We start from the raw sequence: 21344 nt of genomic DNA, 5'->3' as shown, positions 1-21344 counted from the left end.
TTGTAATGTGTTATTCATTAACCTCACTTGACATTATTTTCATTTGTAATGTTTGATGCTTAATCATCCATTTACAACGCGTAAAAATGTATCTTTTCTTGTATGCACATGCAGTCATAAATATTCATACTGAAATAACACCCACTGTTTTTTCTCCACCATGTAATAGATGTATGACCGTGTGCAACCAACTCTCAGTTCTTGATTCAATCTTACAGACACTAGTATAAAAATATGAAGCTGATTCCAATTGGATACAAAATAGAGTTTCGCAAACAGTTTTCGGGGGATTAGTCGTCCTAAAAGTTAGAAGAAATCAGAACATACCCTCCAATACATATGTTGTACTTTTCTTTCTCTCGCCCATATGTTCTTATATAGAAATCCATCGCACCATGTGATCAGCACCATAAATAAAGTCACCTGTTAGGTCCTGCCAGCCCTCTCAAATTTCAGTTTGTTTTATGTTCGTTTTTTTCTGTGGCAGACCTATTTTATCACTTATTTGAACATCAGCTCAGCTGCCAATATACTGATAGGCTCCTACTGTGAGGCAGCAGACAAGAGGAAAAGCAGTGAATACTGTTTTTTGAATATATCCAATAAATAAAAATCAATCATACTAGAGAAGGACAAGGTTAAGCTGAAAGACAGAAGATTAGTGTCTGATTGGAACTCATTACGGAGGGAGACTGGCAGAAATGTTATGAAATAGCCCAGTGAAAGCAACTGTGCTCAACATGAACTGCCGAAGACTCGTCTCTTTTGAGGCTCTCAATGAAGACAATGGCGTCCTTTGTGTCGAGCGATGTGGGAAGGAGTGACTGTGAGAGAAACAAAATTCGCAGTGCAATTTTTCTATTCACTGTAATGATCAGTTAAACAAAACTCTCCCTCCATCCATCCCTTCATCCATCCACCCACAAGCATTACTTTTTGTGTTTTCTTTCACATCATTTTACGCCTTCTCTCCACCAACCTACCCCCCCTTTTTATTTTCACTTTGTCTTTCGCATCTCGTGTTGTTCTTATTTAAATGTCGGGGCTAATTGTCTTAAAGTCTGCTACTGTGAGCGATTTTTTTCTTTTTTTTCCTCCTCAAAATGAGTACAGCTAAGCCCCCTCGTTGAAACGTTCAGCGAAGGAAATGGCAGTGCATTCCATGCTGCTTTGTAATGCTGTCATTTATCACAGCATGTGGACCATTAGTGTGAATCATTTATTGTCTTTGGCCCGCTCGAGATCCCCGAACTCTGGCAACCCTATATGGAACGAGAGCGGGGTTAAATATCGTGCGTAGTGATCGAGGGGCAGGAAAGAAAGCAACAAAGCTGCCTGTGTTTAGTGATAGAAGCAGGTAAAGCGATTAATAGCTTGATCAGGTGTGTGTGTGTGTGTGTGTGTGTGTGTGTGTGTGTGTGTGTGTGTGTGTGTGCGTGTGCTACCCCTGCGTGAGCATTAGTTGACTCTAAGAATATACAGCTAAGTGTTTTTCCTTGTTGTGTACATCTCTAAGAGATCTCTAAGAGACAGCACAGGGGGACAAGTCAACATATGCATGGCTGACTTCAACCACCAACTCCATAATTACTGCGTTATGTGTCGTTGTTTCAGTGCAAATGAGGTAAGGATGCCCGGTTTACAATGACATGACGCCATCTCCAAAATAGTCTCCATAGCTGCTGAGTCACAGGATGTTTTGCAAAATGGCCACCCACACACATTGGCCTCTAATTGTGAATTTTCCCTCTTTGGATGTAATTATTGTCGTTGCTGTTGTGTGTCATGTTTCCTGGGGTTTGGAGATGAAAGAATAAAATATACACAAATATGAGCACATGTATTTTACCTGTTAATATTCAAGTGCTCATCTTCAGTGATTTGGTCCTCACCGCTCTCATGTGAGTGTTTCCAGGAGTTAGCCAAGCTGACTTTTCACGACCACGTCATAACAGTTGTTAGGTTTCCTAAGTGCAACTGGATTCTAAGAACTGAACACAGGAGCAGGGATGGGAATAGTTTTAATGATTTAATACAAATGTTCTTAGACGGAATGAAGTAATTGCTCTGAGAGACGAACAGAGAAGGTGCCTCAAACAGGTCAATACTCAAAAGACAGGTGATCCAGCATGGATCCCGTGGCAGAGTCGGCTGCAGCAGAACGTGGCTGCAGCAGAACGTGGCAGGGGATTCTAGGCACATGAGATGAACTCCATCAACTTTACATGATTTTCAAAGATCTTAAAAGCAGAGAAGTTGGCTAAAGTGTTGCTACTGCAAAAGGTGAACTAAGATCTGTCCTGGTGGTTAAACTGGTTCCTATACCTCTGACTATTTATCTTATATCTCAACCTCCGTTTAACTGTATTTTATTATTTTATTTTATTTTAGTTTCTTGCTCTTCTTCTTATGTCTGTCTTATTATCATATTGTAAATCATATGTGAAGCACTTTAAACTGCACCGACCTGCACGAAAGGTGCTATGGAAATAAAGTTTGATTGGTTGGTCGATTCATGCTGCAGGGTCTTTGTGGTCTTTAATGGACGATGTGGCTGAGATGTGTGCAAAGCTTTGCAGGAGCTGAATGACCTGCGAGGCGGCACAGTGGTGCAGTGGGTAGCAGGGTTGCCTGACATAAGGAAGGTTGCCAGTTCAGATAGGTTGAGTTTTCATGTTGCCCTTGTCTGTGTGGGTTTTCTACCGGTACCTCAGATTCCTCTAAACCCCGCCTCTCGCCCAATATCAGCTGGGATTGACTCAACGACCCTCAAAAATACAACCATAAGAACAATAAAAAGCATTGTATATACAATCTGTGTGTTGTCAAGTAATATATTTACCCCCAGAATTACTTGTCTCCCTTTTAAGGTGCTAATCTTTTTTTCAAAATTGCCAAAAAACGATTTAGATGGTTGAGGTTGTCATGTGCTCCCTGATTCACATTATAACCTGTCCTTGTCTCTCTCCCTCAGACTTGAAGAAGTCGTTTGAACAGGAACCCCTGGGTAAGGAAGTATCTCTGGAGCAGGAGGTGCTGTTGCAGTGTCGTCCTCCGGGGGGCATACCAGCTGCTGAGGTACGTGCAACATTATCGTTAACCTCCACCACCTAAGGTGAAGGCAAAGTAAGATGTGAGATTATGAGACGTGTCTGCTCGTGCTGAACGAAACCAGGGAGTGACTGAAGGGGATCTAAAAAAAATAAAAAAGGGAATTAAAAATCCAAAAATCATGAAGTGGAAATAAGTTGAAAGTGTGACAGAAAATACAGTTAATACAGATTTGACACTTTTTGAAATTGCCTGGAACTGTGGATGGCAGACAGCAGAACAGAGTGGTTTGATGGGATCGTGAGTGAAGGGTGAGTTGAATAAGAATCTATCCTGACCCCTTTGACAGGTTTATTTAAATGGCCTTTTAAATTATACGAATATTATTTATCAAAACTTTAAAGACCTAATATCTAGAAGCTATAAGAAGAATCAACCCTATTTGTCTTGTTTTGAAAAAAGCATTTACAGAAATCTGAGCAGTCGTTTCACGTTGCACAACAATGTTCGTGTTGAGTTGTCTCAGGCAGCGAAATCAGCCTGGATCCTGTTTTGACTGACAGTTGCTTGAAAGCTCGTCTGCGCTGAGGTAACACTGATCCAAAGTTTAAACTTAGATTTAAATGTCCCCAGAGAGCCAATTTGAGATGCAGCACAAGTTTCACGAAGGAATCTCAGTGACAGCGGAGGGTTAGCCCATATTCCAGTTATTTCACATTTCCACTCCTCGCTCTCACTGCGTACCTGGATTTGCCTGCTTTCCTACAAAGGACGGAAAAATGCAGCAGCGTTCCTTTACATTAGCTTATAGGCGGCAAAATGAACAGAGGGGAAAACAGTTGGAGTTAAAAAGGTAACAAAACGTGATCGTAATTTGCCTGCCTTGCTCAAGGACACCTTGGTTCAGGGATTTAGCACATATGCTAGTATATACAGATAATAATTAATCACACTCACGATATACATATGCACAATGTCACAACACCAAACCCCTTTAATGTAAGATGATATCCCCCCAAGTAGATTGTGAGCACATTTAAATGTTACGTATGCGCTCGTGGCACAGTAAACATCCACTAGAGCAGCCACACGTGTCACATCCACTCCTCCAGGGCCCTAACTACAGCACAGAACGTCATTTACAGTTCAGATCTTTACTCTGCCGGACTCGTCTGGCTGCATTCCCGAATGGATAAAAAAGACAAAATTTCATTTAGTCGGTCAACGGGGGAACAGGAGCAGCGGCAGCAGCAGCAGAGCGCTCAGAGGAGCCTGCGCTACCGGATAAGGTGTCTCTAAATCAGGTTTCCCTCCTTAGGGTTTGATAGTTGTTTTCAATTGCACCTTAAGTACATGGCTCCCCTGAGAGGGGAAGCAGGGGGGGGGGGGGGGGGGGGGGGGGCGAGACAGAGAGGGAGGCACTGCGATGGACCAGCATATAAAGTGAGGGAGAGAGTGTGTGTGTGTGTGGTGGGAGGAAGAGATGAGTGTGGGGCAGAATGAGACAGAAGGAAGAGTAGTGGGGAATAACAGAGGGATCCTTACCTGTTCTCCCGCTTCTATAAATCAATAAATCTCTTTCCTTTCTTTTCTTGAGGGAAGTAAATAAACTGGTTGAATTGTGACATCAGTTCTAAAGCAGGAGCCTTTCAGACACAAACATGGAGGCTCGTGGTGGATTGCTCATTACCGCTCCGCTCTTATCAGCTTTCTTACTGCGCTTTATTTTGACACCTGTTTGAAGGCAAACACATTCAGGCACAAAGGAACACTCACACTCCAAATGTGCACGCGCTCACACACACACACCAGCACACGGACACACAGAGCTATTTTTTCCAGTCCGGTCAAATTGGTATTTTCCATTCCTCCCTCCTGTCATAATGGGATCTCGGGGCAAATGGATTGGTCTGTCTCCCCTGTCTGCTGAAGCTGATTAGAGGGATTTAGTTTTAAAACCTGCTGATGACCTCAGGTTGTAGCCCTGACTTTTCTTTCTTTCTTTCTTTATCTCTTCTGACTTTCTATTTATCTTTGTTCTTATCGTGCTCTTTCACACTCGCTATTTACTTTCTCCTTTCTATTTGCTTGTTCTTCAAAACACACGCGCGCATACAAAAACAATCTTTTTTTTTTTGGGGATTGACAGCTCTTGGTGTCGCCGTCCTGTGACCTCTCTGAAGCCGTTCTAATATTAGTGGTTGCGGTTGCCATGTCGACCACTTGACGACTGTTGTAAAGTTGTCAGCGTGACATGATATGTGATACCCACATCGTAATGCATGGCTGGCATCACGTGGCTATTAACATACTGTTTGAAAGCTTTGACTCTAAACACAGACGCACACGCACACACAAGCCTAACACACAAACACACGTGCATGGTTTACATTCATATTCACACAGCCAACGTATGCACCCAGTTTGTCCATACGTTTACCCAGACAACAGGTGCAGGCAGATATAGCACACACACACACACACACACACACACACACACACACACACACACACACACACACACACACACACACACACACACACACACACACACACACACACTAACCATGACAAGAGATACACTAAGGGACAGATTAGCCAGGGATCACTTTAACTGCCACACATCAGCTAGCCTCGAGAGACCAGGGTCAAACTGAGCCGACATCTGCAAAGAAAACATCAGTCAGCCTCCTCTACCTCCCATGTGTCTCTCTCTCTCTCTCTCTCTCTCTCTCTCTCTCTCTCTCTCTCTCTCTCTCTCTCAATCTTAAACTCCCAGGAGACATGATTTTAGGCATTGTGGAATCCAGGAGAAACATCTAAATCTCTTTAGGCTGTGATAGAAAGCCTTTAAAAGCTGATGGAAGGCTATTGGATTCAGCAGGGGGGGTTCAGCAGTTCAAGAGGAAGGAGAGAGTTTGCAGACACAGACGGTGAATTCAGAGAACCAGAAGCAAGGGCAGCCGCTGTTCAATTTCAATGAAAAGCACTCATCGATTAGTCTCGTTCTTTATGAACTTTATACACTAAAGTAATTTTCTGTCTCAAAGTCGTCCGCACACGTCAAAATAAGGCAATCACCCATCAAAATCTAAGAATCTTAGACCAAAACCACAGTCGAATTTATAACATATTTTGTTCCCTACAAATGTTGTGAGGTTCATTGGAACAGAATCAGGGAATCGAAAGGGTCAGAGCGAGCCCACAGGCCAGGCACAGCCTGTGGACTTCACGTAGCAGGCACGGTTTGAGGGCCTGTATGTGTCTATTTGAATATTTGTGTGTCTCTGTCTGTCTCCGTGTGTGAGTGATTACCCCAGCTGCAGTGAAATAAACACATCAGTGTGTGGTGACAGGCCATGTCCACGTGTCTGTCACGCACACACACACACACGCACACACACACAAACACACACACACACACACTCTGTCAGTAACTGGATACGTGTCTGGAGCCTGGTCAAGTTCCTGTCACATTCTTAACCACTCAATCCACACCCCAAATGAGTGCAAGTTGTTCGCTTGGATAATGACTTATGATCGTCCTATATATTATCAGTCTGAGTCTCGTCTTTCACCTCGGAAGATAAATTATAGATAAAGTCGGAGACCTGCAGTTTTCGTAAAGATATTTAACATCCTATTTTTCATAAATTCATCACAGTAAATTAACAGTAACATTTCACTGCTATGTGTGACATGGTGTCCGAGAGGGATCGTCCTTCAGCATTTGAGCAAACAGCTGCCAGTTCCAAGGTTGTGGTTACGAAGCTGATCAGAGCTGGCAATCTGAAAGAGATGTTTACTTTCAGGCAGAACACACACACACACACACACACACACACACACACACACACACACACACACACACACACACACACACACACACATTTAACATTAACATTTATGGTGTGAATCCATCCAGGAGGCACGGCCTCACCTCTTTAAAACACACACACACACACACACACACACACACACACACACACACACACACACACACACACACACACACACACACACACACACACACACACACACACACACCTAGGGTTGTCCTGATACAAACATTTCTGACTTTGATATGACACTAGAATGAATTCGAAAGAAAAGATTAAAAAGCCACAGGTTGAGGATCAGTTGATTTTCCTCCGTGTTGAAACTTTAATGCAGCGTTGGTTTGAACATGTGATTGGAGATCTGCTTCAGTACTTTTTCAATTTGAAATGAATGGAGATTGGGTTGTTTTTAAACACCTAGAATCAAAAATATAAAAATATTAATACTTTTGACACATTCAAACCTCCAGTGACCATTGGTGTCATTTTTCTGTAAATGCCTCCTTTGACGCATGTGGAATAAGTATTTGTGTAATAACCCATGTGCATATGTATTTGTGTGCGTGTGTCTTGGTGTGTCTCGGTGATTGTGAATGACTCTTTGTGATGCAAATCATCGCAGACTTTTCTGTCAGAAGGCATCAGTGGTGTTGTGTGTCCAAAAGGCTAACTGCTACCTCGCTCTCACAGTACACTGTACACACACACACACACCGTGCATTTCAGTCCCTGCAGTCGTTAATGTGTCGTATGAGGACGTTTACTAGTGGAATCTGTCCGGAGGTCGTAACATTGGTGTATTGAATGGACAGTGAAGGTGACGGTGTGAATTAAAGAGCCTGACACCGCTCTCCTCCTGTGTCCAGAGATAGAAGGAGATATCTTGAATTCCTTTGAGATGATTTATTGAACATAGCAAGATAAACTATTTGCAAGTTTTGAGTACATCCAAAATGCTGTATGTGTTTAGCCAGAAGCCAGAAGCCTTTACCAAGTGTTCCACTACTCATGATTTCTGCTTAACTTCCACTTCTGCCAGACACACCAGACATGCCACAGACAACTTTTTAGCCAGATTTTTACAACATACCATTGGTATCCTGGTCATTTTTATCTATTTCTTTTAACTGGAAATCCTTTTTAGCCATTTTGGCGAAGAGTGAAACAAGTGAGAAACCACTCAGGCTGCTACAGCTGTGTCTGTCTGAGTAAGAATATATATAATATATATTATATTAATACATTCTATTAATATATTTTAGTTTTTTTGTTATTGTTGTTAAATTCCACTCCAATGTTGCATAAACTTCAAACTGTTTTTAAATATTTTGTATTTTTTTCCTTAATTCTTTCATTTTTTATAATAATAATATTTTTTTGATGGACAGGACTTTCTGAGTAATTTTAAAATAATTGAATGGACATGTTGGGGGGAGAGAGGGTCCATAGATAATATTTGTAATATCAAATAAAGCATTAGATCCTGTGACCACAGCACCAGAGGGATTAAAGTCGTTTTTATCCCGAGCCTTCCTTTGACAAACACGTGTGTGCGTGGCGTGTGCACCTGTGCGATTGTACTTGTGTGTGCCCCTGCGTGTGTGTGTGTGTGTGTGTGTGTGTGTGTGTGTGTGTGTGTGTGTGTGTGCACAGAAAACAATTTATGTAATGCTGCTTCCCCAATAGACCCTTACCTTAATCCTCTTTGAGCTTGGATAGTAAGCCCCACGGCTCATCTCCCATCACATTTTACCTTCATCCTCAACCTCTGTCAGAAATCATCGCCGTAATCCACAGATTAGTCAGCAATCTCTTTTTTATTCCTACTGCCTCGGGTGAATTATTAAAATGTGTTAAGATTATTAAAATGCTGTTGCGACGGTCTATCACTGTGCTGTAATTTACAAATGGAAGAGATGAGGAAGTGCAGCTTTTTTTTGTTGTTTTAGTCGTAAATGTATTGTGATTGTATATCAGTGATGTAGGGAGGGATTAGAATCATTATCTAATGTGTGTACACAGACACACGAGTGAACGCACATAAACTCGTGGGCTTTATCCGCCAGCGTCCTTCCCTTCTTGTACTGGATAGCAGCGCAGTCTTTTATTACCACTTTGTATTTTCGAAAAGCGACAGTGTCACACTTGCATACACACACAAGGAGAGGGAGAAAAATACATACATCCAGCGTAAGCCGTGATTTCCGGAGCCTTGGGAGGCTGTTCATCCAGTGATAAGCCGTGTCAGTAAATTCAGGCATTAGTCAGAGCCCACAAAGCCAGCAGCCTGTGCAGAACTGCATTGGAAATGTGACTTTTTCTCCATTGCAGAACCTCAGCAGAATCTATCAGACTTCCGTACAATTGTATTTTTTCTCTCTCTCTCTCTCTCTCTCTCTCTCTCTCTCTCTCTCTCTCTCTCTCTCTCTCTCCCTCCCTCCACACACACACGTGAAATCTCTTGCTCAGTTCAGTTTCGTTCGGTTCCATTCGCTGCTTCTGTCTAGACTGAAAAAATATATTTTGTTATAAAAATATTTGCACATAAAAATCCTTCCATTTTTCTTCCTTCCTGCCCGTCTTCCTTTTCTCATGCAATGCCGATTTCAAAGTGCATGCATGGAACTTTTTTATTTATTTTTGTCGTAAAACACTAAAAACCCTGATATTTATTTTGGCGCTGTCGCACAAAGGGAAGAGTTTTGCTATTTCAGCCATGCACTGTGACCGTAACCTCCAGCACTTATGGTACATTCAACCACCATCATCGTCATCCTCATTTAAGGAAACTATCAATCAGAATTCAAAGAGGGAAGCATCTCATTACGTATAGTTGCCCTGTGTTTTGTTTCTCAACTGACGACTCGACCTGCAGTATTTCCCTCCCTGCACAGGAAGTGTGTGCGAGTGATCATGTGCAGTTTTAGTTCACTGTGGTCTGAGGTTGGAGTCTTTTAGAAACAGCACTGTGTTCTTTGTGTCTGTGGTAAGTAGAGAGTTGAGTGGCTGAGAACCTCCTCTCTTTCATTACCCTTTCAAAGGCTTGGGCTTAAACTATAGGACAGTCCGTCTTTACAGTTAACCCCTTTATTTAATGACTCCTGGCAGTCGTGGAAATAGTCGCTTTTTTAAATAGTGATAATTTGACTTTTTAGCCGTCACCGCTGCTGCACAATGAGCTGCTCACCTGTTTATTTAAAGGTCAGTGAAGCTCGACTCATTGCCGTTGTCGTGAAGGTGCTGTTATTAGGATGAACAAATGTAACTCACATGAATGACTCCCATTTGCCATTGCTACTTAGTGCAGGTTGCCTCTTAATTCAAAGTCTGTTAATATTAAACTTATCATGTGTCCAAATCGCACCAAATCCGTCGCTGTTCTTCTCCGGGTCCTTAACAACGCTGATGCCAAGTGTGAGGCCGGTAAGATGAACTGCTCTTGAGATATGCAAGACACATACAGACAGACAGAGGGAGATATCTGTTATTATCTAAATTATTAGATAGATTAGATAGATCTTCATTATTGTCGTTTTAATTATTCTCAGGCTTCCCCATTGAGTCGTCTCTCTCTCTCTCTCTTTCCTCACTTTGTCTCTCTCCGTCACCGCCGCTGTCTCTCAGTCTTCCACACGCCCTCTTTGTCTTTCTTGACACAGTTCTGAGACAAAGCTGAGGATTGATGGTGACATGACAGTGGAGAGTGTGCAGCATTGTCAGCCAGCTACCCCTGCTGCCCCTGGCAGGCCTGACAGTGTTGTCATGGATGAATGGACACAGTGTTTTGACACGGGGTGCGACAGTGTCAAATAACAAAACTGTGTTTCTGTTCCGTCAAGTTCTATAAGTCGTTAGACCATGCAAGTCTTTTTCAGACCATGAAAAACCATGAAATGTGTAAAGTTGTGCACATGAGCTTGTGACATTTTCCTTATACTTGCTATTATAATACACAGAACATATAAGGACTTGATTTATTTCTTGCCTCGATGTCCCACTGCTGCCAAGCGTTGTAATATCAATTTATGTTCTTAACTACCAGCGCATTTGGGACCAAGGCTAAAAAAATTTTTAATAAGTCACAGCTTTGAATAATTGCTCCAATTAATTGCTCTTCACTTACGTCCCCATTCAGTGAAGTGTTCTTCAGTGAGTTGCTAAAGGAGGTCATTGTCTGTGCAAATAATAATTTTATGAATCCGACTGTGCTGATGGCACAACATTATCGGATGATGATAGTGTCGCACTGGAGCAGAGAATAGGTTTGTAGTGAAATGTGATCCTCTGCTGTCTGATTGTAAAAAAAAACATTGCTTTTATTTTATTCCATTCCATCCACTCTTATCTCTCTCTATGTCTTCACACAGCCATAAAATCTGTTGCTCATTTTCTCAGTTCAGTTTCGTTCTGTTCCACTCGCTGCTTCTCTCTAGACTGAGAGAACCTAGTATATATTGTTGCAAGATATGGGCACATTTTCTTTTTTTCCCTTTTACTTCCTGTCTCTCCTGCAATGCTGATGTATGAACGTTTGTGTAAACATGAAAACACTGATGTTTATTTTGGCGTTCTCACGTACGCCGAGGAGTTTAGCTTTTTCAGCCCTGCACAGTGACTGTATGCTCTGATCCCGTCTTCCATCTAACCATGTGTTTAATATTTTCTGTCATATCAAATCAAATAGGACTAGTCTTTATGCTGAGCTGTATTAACCACAATACTGCTGACGCCCCTGGAATCGTATTAAAACATTAGCTTATCAAACACTCAGCCAAGAAGCACTTGGGGCTATCGATGTTTTCCTGATTTCAGAAGCATAATTCTTACGGTAGATGGCTGTACAGGCTAAGTGTGACCTGGCAGGGGCCAATGCACAGCACTTAGAGATAAGATGCTCCTGCAGTTCTTCGGGAACAATAATGACTGAATATGCTGCTCATGATGATGTCTGCTGATTTTAGGGTTTGTAAAATAACTGCTGCAGTTTGACGTAAAGCTGATTGTAAAAAAGATGTCAAGCATAGTCAAAGATGTGATATCGGTCAATGCAGGTTCATCGTTCGGTTTTTAAAAAAGGTGTCTTTTAAGGTTGTGTTCATATAAACTGTATACACAACATATATTCAGCTCAGTCAGAACAACTCTGCAGGAATCCAATTTTTATTTGATTATTCCTACACAAGATGTGACAAAGGCAACTAACGGAGACTAGTGTTCTGACTTAAAGGCTGGAAAATACAATTTTCCTTGTTTCAATATTTTAAAACTGTATTTCTTTAACTGATAAGAGAAATTACTTGAGATCTCCAGTGGCTAAATCAAACCTGTTGCATTCATCACCTCCATTACTGAACTCTTACTGCATACAATGTCCTGCATTTGCTCTGACATTTGGCATTTCACATATATAAATCACGTTTTGCAGGATGGCCCAACTGAAAGAGGCTGTTACTTGAGTTTATTTTTTTATTTAAAAAAAAAAACATGTCTTTACCTTTGACTGTACATCATCAGAATGCAACATACAGGGAGGTCTGCGATAGTTCAGCTGACCCAGCTAATAAAGCAAAGCTGATTCTGTTATTGGGTGGTTTTAATAACACTGGAGAGCTGGAGAGTCAATTAAAAAGGATTAGCATGTCCCCAATCAGCTCAGAGCCTCTTCATGCTTTAATGATTATGGAGTGTCATCAGCACTCCTACACTGCACAGTGAATCAGTTTTGACATGCGCACACACGCATACACGCACACAAGCACACATGCGCACGCACACGCACGCACGCACGCACGCACACACAGACACACACTCTCTCTCTCTCACACACACACACACACACACACACACACACACACACACACACAAAATGAACATGTATATAAATATATATGATTCAGTTTGCTTCCCACTAATTACACATGCAGACTCCACGTAACCATTAATTTCATCTTTCTGTGTTAACGGAAAAGTGCTATCCGAATTCAAGTGATTTATTTTATATTAATTCAAATGTAAGAATCATGACATTTAAATACACTGATTTATCTTATTAAATAAGATCATTAAGGAATCATGTTTATTCAGTTTCTTTTCATTCAGACCTTGTGAAAATATCGTGACTTTATAATGACACCACTATAGGTAAGTGAGGTTGAAAGGTTAATGTGTCTTAATGCATTTGTATCTCCTGAATTCCACCTTGAACATGAATCCTTTAAAAAACAACTGGACAAGGTTAAGACTGGGCTAGAAGGAGAGATGGGATATTTTTCTTTAGGAATTATAAATTCTTCTTGGAGTGATTCAAAAGGTTGGAATGGAGGAACGGATTCCCTTGATCTTTAAAAATGGAAAAGAGACTTTAGCTCACATCTGATTCAGTTAATGTAAATATTTAATTTCTCGGTGTCATAACCCCAAGTAATCGGGGATAGTTTCTGCAATTACAGCAGATGTAGAATGGTAAAAAAAAAGTCAAAGACAGTTAGATCCGGTTGGATTTGTAGATTGTGAACAGAGAAAAACATTGAGTCAGAGATGACTCAGACTTTACAGGTGTTTCAGGTCATTGTGCTGAAACACTTAAAAGCACTTAAGCAGTCTGCGTCCTGTGGTTTATTTTTCACACTCTCCCATTGCTCTGCATTTTATCCCCACTGTTACTTTCCAGCTTTCCTTTCACCTTTCCTTCCCTCCTCCTCCTCCTCCTCCTCATCCCTCCTTTCACTGCTGTTGCTGTTTGTGATGTTAAAGTACTTAGTGAACGGGAGGGTTCGGCAGGGAAGGCAAAATACATCACTGTCCAGAGAAATAAAGAAAGCAACAGAGACATTGATACACTGGGGCTTCAACACTTTTACTGCACTGACCCGTAACCATGCATGGGGCTGTTCTATAATTTAACAACCTGTCAGTCATTGCAATGCCTGCTCACAGCGAACAGGAAAGTCAGTTAGGCAACTCAAATCCTATTACTTTTATTTCAGTGTTTTGAAACGGGGAGTCAATTGGATATATTGTGTGATGATCCTCTTCTGTTTTTGAATAATTGTGGGTGAGATAAATTGAGATGTCAATAGCTCTGCATTATGCTTGGATGTTCTGAATCAAACATTGAGTGGTTTGGTGTGTGCATAAGTCTCATTAGGTTTTGTCTGTAGTTGTCATTCAGTGTCTGTTCTGCACAACACCTCCACAGTGAATATTGCCTCGTGGCGTTCAGGGTTCACACATTAGACAAGACCAAAAAAGTACAGCAGGCAATATTCGAACAGAGGAGGGGAACAATTCTAATCGTTTAATGTCCTACCTTTCAGTTCCTCTACCACAGGTATTAAGTGTTTGCTTCTTGAACTTCCCCTGCTGATATTGGAGGTGTTGATCCTGATTCCAGCTGTTACTGTGTCAAAGTCTGTTTGGGGAAACGTTCACCAGAAGTGTCTGAGCTGTTGAGTGGATTTGGATGTTTTTCCTCTTGCCTCTTCCTCTAATGATTTGAGCCCAGGGTCTCATTTCAGCTCTCCGTCCCCTAACACTCTCACCCCAAACTGTCATCTCTGTATTTTCTCCCCTCCTCCCTTCAGCTGCCGTTGCTGCTCCCAGTCCCTGAACGTTTTCATCCTGAGACCTCGGAGTCTGAGTGGTTTTCTGTGTGCTCACTTTGTTTTTGATTTTTTTCTTTTCATTCAAACTTCCTGTTTTACTCATGCAGTCTCATTGGGTCTTGTTTCTTAAGTTTAGTGGGCATTGCCCTTCATGTATGGGCAGCTGTGACTCAGGAGTTAGAGCTGGTCGTCCACTGACTAGACGGTCAGAGGTTCAATTCCTTCTGCATGCCGAAGGGCCTTTGGGCAAGATAGTGAACACCAAATTGCACCTCGTGGCTCTGTGTATAGATGTAGTGTGTGTAGGTGAATGGAAAAATGATGTGCTAAACTGAAAGTGCTTTAAGAGTATAGAAAAGTGCTATATATAATAAAGAAAAGGGAAGAAACTATATGAAATGAAGTTGCCATAAAGAGTAAGGTAAAAAGGAATAAAAAGGAATTTAAAATAACACAAAAGCACCAGACTTACAAATCAGACATGATGCTTTCCTATAAAAATGTAGTGGTTTAAAGAGTGTGTTGGTGAGCCTAATCTCGTCAGGCAGAGAGTTCCAGAGCCTCGGGGCCCTGGCGGAGGAAACCCGGTCACCATGAGTAACCAGCGTTGACCTGGGGACAGAGACAAGAGCAGGTTAGCCGATCTCAGGTTGCCACTGGGAGTGCAGGGAGTCAAGAGCTCCGTGATGTCATTTACACCTGTGCTTTCCTGCAGTCCAGCAGAATCGGCAATAATCGGCAAATAACTGCATGTTTACGTGGATTATTTGATAATGGATGTGCCATTGGTGTCCTACAGTAGGATGCATTGCCTCCAGCCTTCCTGCTTTGCTCTCTATCGTACGTGCTCTGTTTTATGGTTTTGCATCTTCCACCCCCGAGCCTCTGCTTCCTTTTTTTGCACATGTTTTTTTTCTTTTCCATTTATTCACTAACCACCTGCACCACGTTAAGAATTACAGCCCCCCCCATCAGTCCTCCGCAGTGGTAGTCCATCTACTTCATCAGCCCTCTCCTGTCTGTGCTCGTTTTCTTTCTCTCCCCTTTCCCTCTCTCCCCCGGCATTCCTTGAATTTCTTTCACTCTCCTTGTTTTCCCAAGTGTTGGGCTGAAAGGATTACCTCAGTATATCTTCCCCATCTATTCCCTTTTCTCTCCATTCAGCACCTCAGTCTCTCTCTGTACCCCCCTCCATCCTTCTTTACCTAATTATGGACATAGCATGGAGCCTCCAAATCGCTCATTCTCCCTCAGTCTCCCTTACCTCCTCATTACCTTTTCATTCCTACTTTTCATTCCATTGCTCACACACTCTCTCGTTTCTTCTGTCGCTCTCTCTGTGGACTCCCTCTCTCCCTTCCTCTCTTGATTCCTGTCCCCGGTTGACATTGCCGGGTTAGCTTTAATGGATCACCCATAGATATCTGCTCCTAACCTGCACTCCTCGTTTCCTCCTCCTCCTCCTCCTCCACAATAATCACTGCCTTCCCAACTCTCGCTCTCCCTCCTTCACCGTTGCCTTGGAAATACCTTTTCTCTATCCAGCCCTCTCTTGAGATTGTTCCCCATCCATCTCTCCCTCTCTCAGTCTCTCCCCGCTCTTGAATGTCGACATGAGAGGGTGAGTCTAATAGATCACTGTGAAGCATCTGCACCTGTGTTAAATCTCAGAGGTAACACCGTTTGTGTGTGTGTGTGTGTGTGTGTGTGTGTGTGTGTGTGTGTGTGTGTGTGTGTGTGTGGCAGCATGTGTGCACCCAAGAGAAGCCAATGCAGGGTTTCTGTTCAGCACATCTGTGACCTCTTTTAGTGCTGAGCAACTTCTTTGTTTTGGCTCTCCTTTACCGTTTTCTCCTCTCCTCTCCTCTCCTCTCCTCATTGCACCTGCTTCTACTTTATCCCTCTTTTTCTTTCTATCATTTATAAGCTGACATCACAGAAAAAGGAACCATTAACTTTGGGATTTTATTTTAAGTTTACAGCGTGTTCTTCATTTACCTTTCTTAAAGTGCTGACTCTGAAAAACAAACGCTGCATTATGATATAATACGTGATATTTAGAGTCACGTTCACAAGCACAAATCACAGCTTTGTAAAATAATAATGTAGGATACCTTTGTCTCGTGCATCATTCAGTGGACGTGTACCAAGGTGCAGTTTGTAGTGGTTATAAATAGGCTTCTGTAGGCCTGTCCTAGTCCAACTGGGTGTCCTCCTGTGTCCCAGTTCTGTCTGTGTGGGACACCTTGGAGGGCGCTCTGCTATTCCACCCGCTCCGCTGCACATTGGGGATTATTTCTCTTATATCCTGTAGGTACCGCTCCCTCAATGCTCAACCACATTTTAATTGATGGTGGTACAACTCTTTTAAGAACATCCACAAAGTCCTGGATCACAAAGTGTTCTCTTCTCCTGCCCACACATTGAATTATTCTTTTTCACCTTTCACACTTTCACCCCTACATGCATTTTTCCTGTTGTATATCAAGTTATGCTGTACTCGGCACTGCCTTATTTTTTTTATTCTCATCTCTGTACAAACTGAAAGGTCTGTGCTTAAGACGCATTGCAGAATAATAATAAAAAAAAAATTGTATTATGTAGAAATATTGATGTAATATTTAGAGAAACCTGAAGGGTGTTGGCAACCATTCTTTTCAAATTGTCTTATAACACCTGTGTCTTGCTCTTTCAGTGGAAATTAAAATAGATTAAACTTGCTCTAGATATATTTCTGGAAAGATACATATTAGTATGGGATGATTGTCAATGGCGGCCCAGTTATGTCACTGTGGTTAATTGGGTCTTTATGTCACTTCCCTGGATCTAGTTAATTAAGCTGTCAGAGCCTCTGAATTCCCATGTTGGCATTTACACACATAGGAACTGACACATACACACACAGACACACACACACACACACGGTCCTTATTGTAACCTGCACAATCTGCCCAGTCTGCCCAGTCCTGGCATGTATTGTATTGGAGTGGTGTTGGTGGCTGTAGTAAATTCCCAGCAGCAGCAGTGGGCAGCAGGATCGTCCTAATCACCTCCCAAGTGAGGATGCAGACAGAAACACCAGGACATATGGCCAATTAAGACAGGGATGTGAAACGGCACAGATATACTGTAGGTGACGGAAAATCACACTTCACACAATTAATGCAATTCAGTGACAAGGTTATTGTTAACAACTGTTCCTCGCAATGGCAGACACACTTCATTTTAAAAACAGGCTGGAAACAGATTTTCTCAGGGATGTAGTTCTTATTTGTTGTTTTGTTTCTTTTGTGTCTCATCTTATCCACTCGTCTCTTTGCACAATACCTCCCTGTTGTCTGTCTGCCTGCCTGAGAGACGTCCTCACCTCAGCATTGATTGGCTTCATTATTATATTCCTAAATCACGAGTTATTTAATGGCAACTCAAATGGAGACTTTTTGCCCAATGCCTCTCCATGTTAGATTTTCCTATAACCTTTGAGCTAATCCTCCCTCAGAGATGACACCAGTGGAATCATGCGTAAAGTCGCTGCGTCTATTTTGGAGTTAGAAAGAATAAAAATAAAGAATGTATGTGTCTGTACCCTAAGAATAAAAATGCATCGGCTTGGAAGTGAAGTGAGAGTCATGACAGTGAGGATGAGAGAAAACTAACACAAACACATCTCACATGTTTGCTTCAACTTGTTTTGTCAAATTTTTTATTTCATGTTTAGTTTGGAGTTAGTCGGTGTAGTTAGGATTCTCTAGGTCCAATTTGGGAGAAACCAGGTTATAGGATTACCATTTTACATATTTTCCTTCGTGTTGATGGGTTTTTAAACCCTCATTCTAATGATTGGACGAGAAATCAAAACCTTCCTAAACCACAATGATCTGTGGTTTTATTTCAGTATTATTCAGTATCATCCACAATACAGTCACAGTCCAAATATTGACAATAAAAGACGAAAACAATATTCATTCCATTGGAGACATTTAGACACTGATTTCACTTTAAGTGTTACATTCACTCGATACTGAGGGAAGCGATTTAAGACAAATTGTTTTTGTTTTTCCCGTCATGATGGTTACTCTCCTGTAATTGTCTGAAACAACAAAATCCTTTTTGTTTATCTTATCACAATGAGCTAATTGTTTTGTCTAATATCAATGTGCACACACACACACACACACACACACACACATTATCTCCACCATATTTGTGTGCGCTGTTTGATTAAATTTCTATTAGCTCTCCTCGATTGAGTTTGAAGATTGTTGATTAGCCAGTAATAGCCTTTGTTACTGCACTAATGAATAGCTTGATTACTATTCTTATTAGCTACACATCAGGAGGTGGGTGATGTGTGTTTGTGTGTTTGTGTGTGTGTGTGTGTGTGTGTGTGTGTGTGCGTGCGTGCGTGCGTGCGTGCGTGCGTGCGTGTGTGTGTAGGCGTGTGTGGCATCTGCTGGTATTATTGTCTGATAAACACACACAGACAGTTATAACCAATCGTCTGGGTCTGTGCCAAGAAAGCTGATGGCAGCAGAAGAGAAAGATAGATGGTCGGCTCTGCCAACATCCCTCATCCTTTTTCTCTCCCTCACTTTGTCTGTGACGATGCCTCTCAATATGTTTTCTCCCACCTGCTCTCCGTTTCTCCTGCCTACTGTCACTCAACTATTGTCCTCCTCATAATTCCTCCATCCCCTCCATTGCGTTCCGCTTACCCTCCCTCATCTGCGCTTCTCTCTATCTGTTTGTTTCTTGCCTTTGTTCTTCAATGTCCTCCTCATCTCCTTTCTTGTTTATCTCTCCTCCAGTTTATGTTTCTGCTGGCTCGACTGACCGGGCTCTTGAGAATTGGGTTGGCATTTTGTGTATTTGTGTGTGTGTGTGTGTGTGTGTGTGTGTGTGTGTGTGTGTGTGTATACACATTTTTTAAATTGTCTATGTGAGCATAAAGGTGTGTGTGTGTGAGAGTTTGATAATGGAAACAAGCGTGCCAATTACAGTGATGGTTCTCTAGATGCCAGTCAGAGCCCATCATAATGAGTGTGGCACATCTGCCCGTGGTCTATATGCATATGTGTATCAGAGTGTGTGTGGTGGTAGAGGGGGCAGGGCGTGTGCAAGAGAGTGTTATGATTGGGAAAAGACAGCGGGACTCGGGATGTGACGAGACTCTGTGATTCTATAGGAACCTGGTAGATTGAATGATTCAGCCCTGGGTGGGAGGCAGATTGGAATGGGAAATGAAAAATGTAGATGTCATACAAGTTGTACAAATCTAGACATAAATTAAACAATAGACCACCTCAGCACGTTTACCAAAGACGATTCCAGGAATCTCAGCTTTAGTGTTGGACTCTGGGTGTGAGGTTATAAGAATGTCTTGCTTCTCACTCTGCATTGATAAAACTGAAATTCCACATTGAATTTAACGTTTGTGAGTGCAGTTAGCGCTGAAGGAGGATCCACTCATGGACTTGTTATTAATCCAAGCAGAGTGTTGAGCTGAAAATGAAAATTAAGACCATCAGACCGAAAGTCACAAAGTAAAACACCAAATGAGAGAAACTGTAGTCTTAGCTGATTTTACTTTTAGACACTACAGCTCTGATTTAAAAACAAACCAGGCCATTTGTTGTTCATATGATATTTGACTTTGTAACAATTGAACAGAATAGAATAGGATTGGAAAGCCTTTATTGTCATTGTATTGAAAAAAACTCTGAGTGCTAGTTCTGGTTGGTGCATACAAGTTAAGTAAAAGTTAAAACAACCCATTTCTCACATATCAGAGTTAAAACAAATACATAATACAATAAATATAAAGTCCTATATAGCTGCTTTTAGCAAATAATGTAAGATTTATGTTACATTTAATATTTTTTAGGTACTCAAAGCACCTAGATTGGGTCGTGGAAAAAGTCAAATATTGTCTGTAGGATAGGACACAACATTTTCACATCAGTATCATTTAACTAAAACTTATCCAAAACTTTTGTCAAAGAACTTAAACCTAACAGCCAACAATGATGTTTCCCATAAAACGTATTTAACAAAAAAGTGGTAGATCAACATAATTTCTCAGAGACATGGTTACGTTGGTAGATATTAAATAGCGGAGGAGACAACCTCCCACCTAACTCAGGATGCAGTCTTTATATTTTTAGTTGGGTGATTCAGCCTCTCATCACCTCTTCCCTTCTAGGCTAATTCCTCAGGATGATTCATAGAAAGATGTGTCAGGTTGACTCATGCAACAAAAATAACTGTGATTTTATCAGAACTAAAAATGTACAGAAACAAAATTAGATAAACAATAGAATTGGCCCCATGTGGTCCTTTGATTCAAAGAGATTCTGCTCTCATTTCTCTGTCCTTGCGTGTCTTGATCGTCCGTCCACTGACGTCCAACACCCGGAGCATCAGCTTGCCATGAAATTTAGCCACAGAGCTTTTGGGTGTGGGCAGTATGGGGTTGGGATTATTAAAATGTGGACAGACACATGGTGCACACTCAGTCCCCGCCCACACCAAGGTAGAGTAATCACTCTGAGAGCTCTTTAACCCACTCATCCATGTCCTTATTGGAATCCAGATAATATAGCTAATCAAGGGGATAATCCTTAGTGACGAACAAATTAACACTTCAGTGATTTACAGGCTCTGACACACACACGCACACACGCACACACGCACACACGCACGCACGCACGCACACACACACACACACACACACACACAAACATGCACGCACACACACACACACACACACACACACACACACACACACACACACACACACACACACACTACAGCTACATTTCCTTGCATTCATTTGATTGCAGAATCAGAT

General features: G+C 41.8%; 1 protein-coding gene across 2 annotated transcripts in view; it reads left to right on the top strand.

Annotated features, from left to right (window-relative positions):
- Positions 1-21344, top strand: part of LOC117767516 (netrin receptor UNC5C-like) — a 197732-nt gene that overhangs the window by 124210 nt on the left and 52178 nt on the right. For both annotated transcript variants that reach the window (XM_034595243.1, XM_034595242.1), the window contains exon 4: positions 2975-3078. In XM_034595243.1, the coding sequence (XP_034451134.1) occupies positions 2975-3078 (104 nt within the window). The remainder of the gene's footprint in view (positions 1-2974; positions 3079-21344) is intronic.

Source organism: Hippoglossus hippoglossus, chromosome 9 (assembly GCF_009819705.1).
Source record: "Hippoglossus hippoglossus isolate fHipHip1 chromosome 9, fHipHip1.pri, whole genome shotgun sequence".
NCBI classification, from domain to species: domain Eukaryota; kingdom Metazoa; phylum Chordata; class Actinopteri; order Pleuronectiformes; family Pleuronectidae; genus Hippoglossus; species Hippoglossus hippoglossus.
This window is presented reverse-complemented; position numbering and strand designations above follow the sequence as displayed.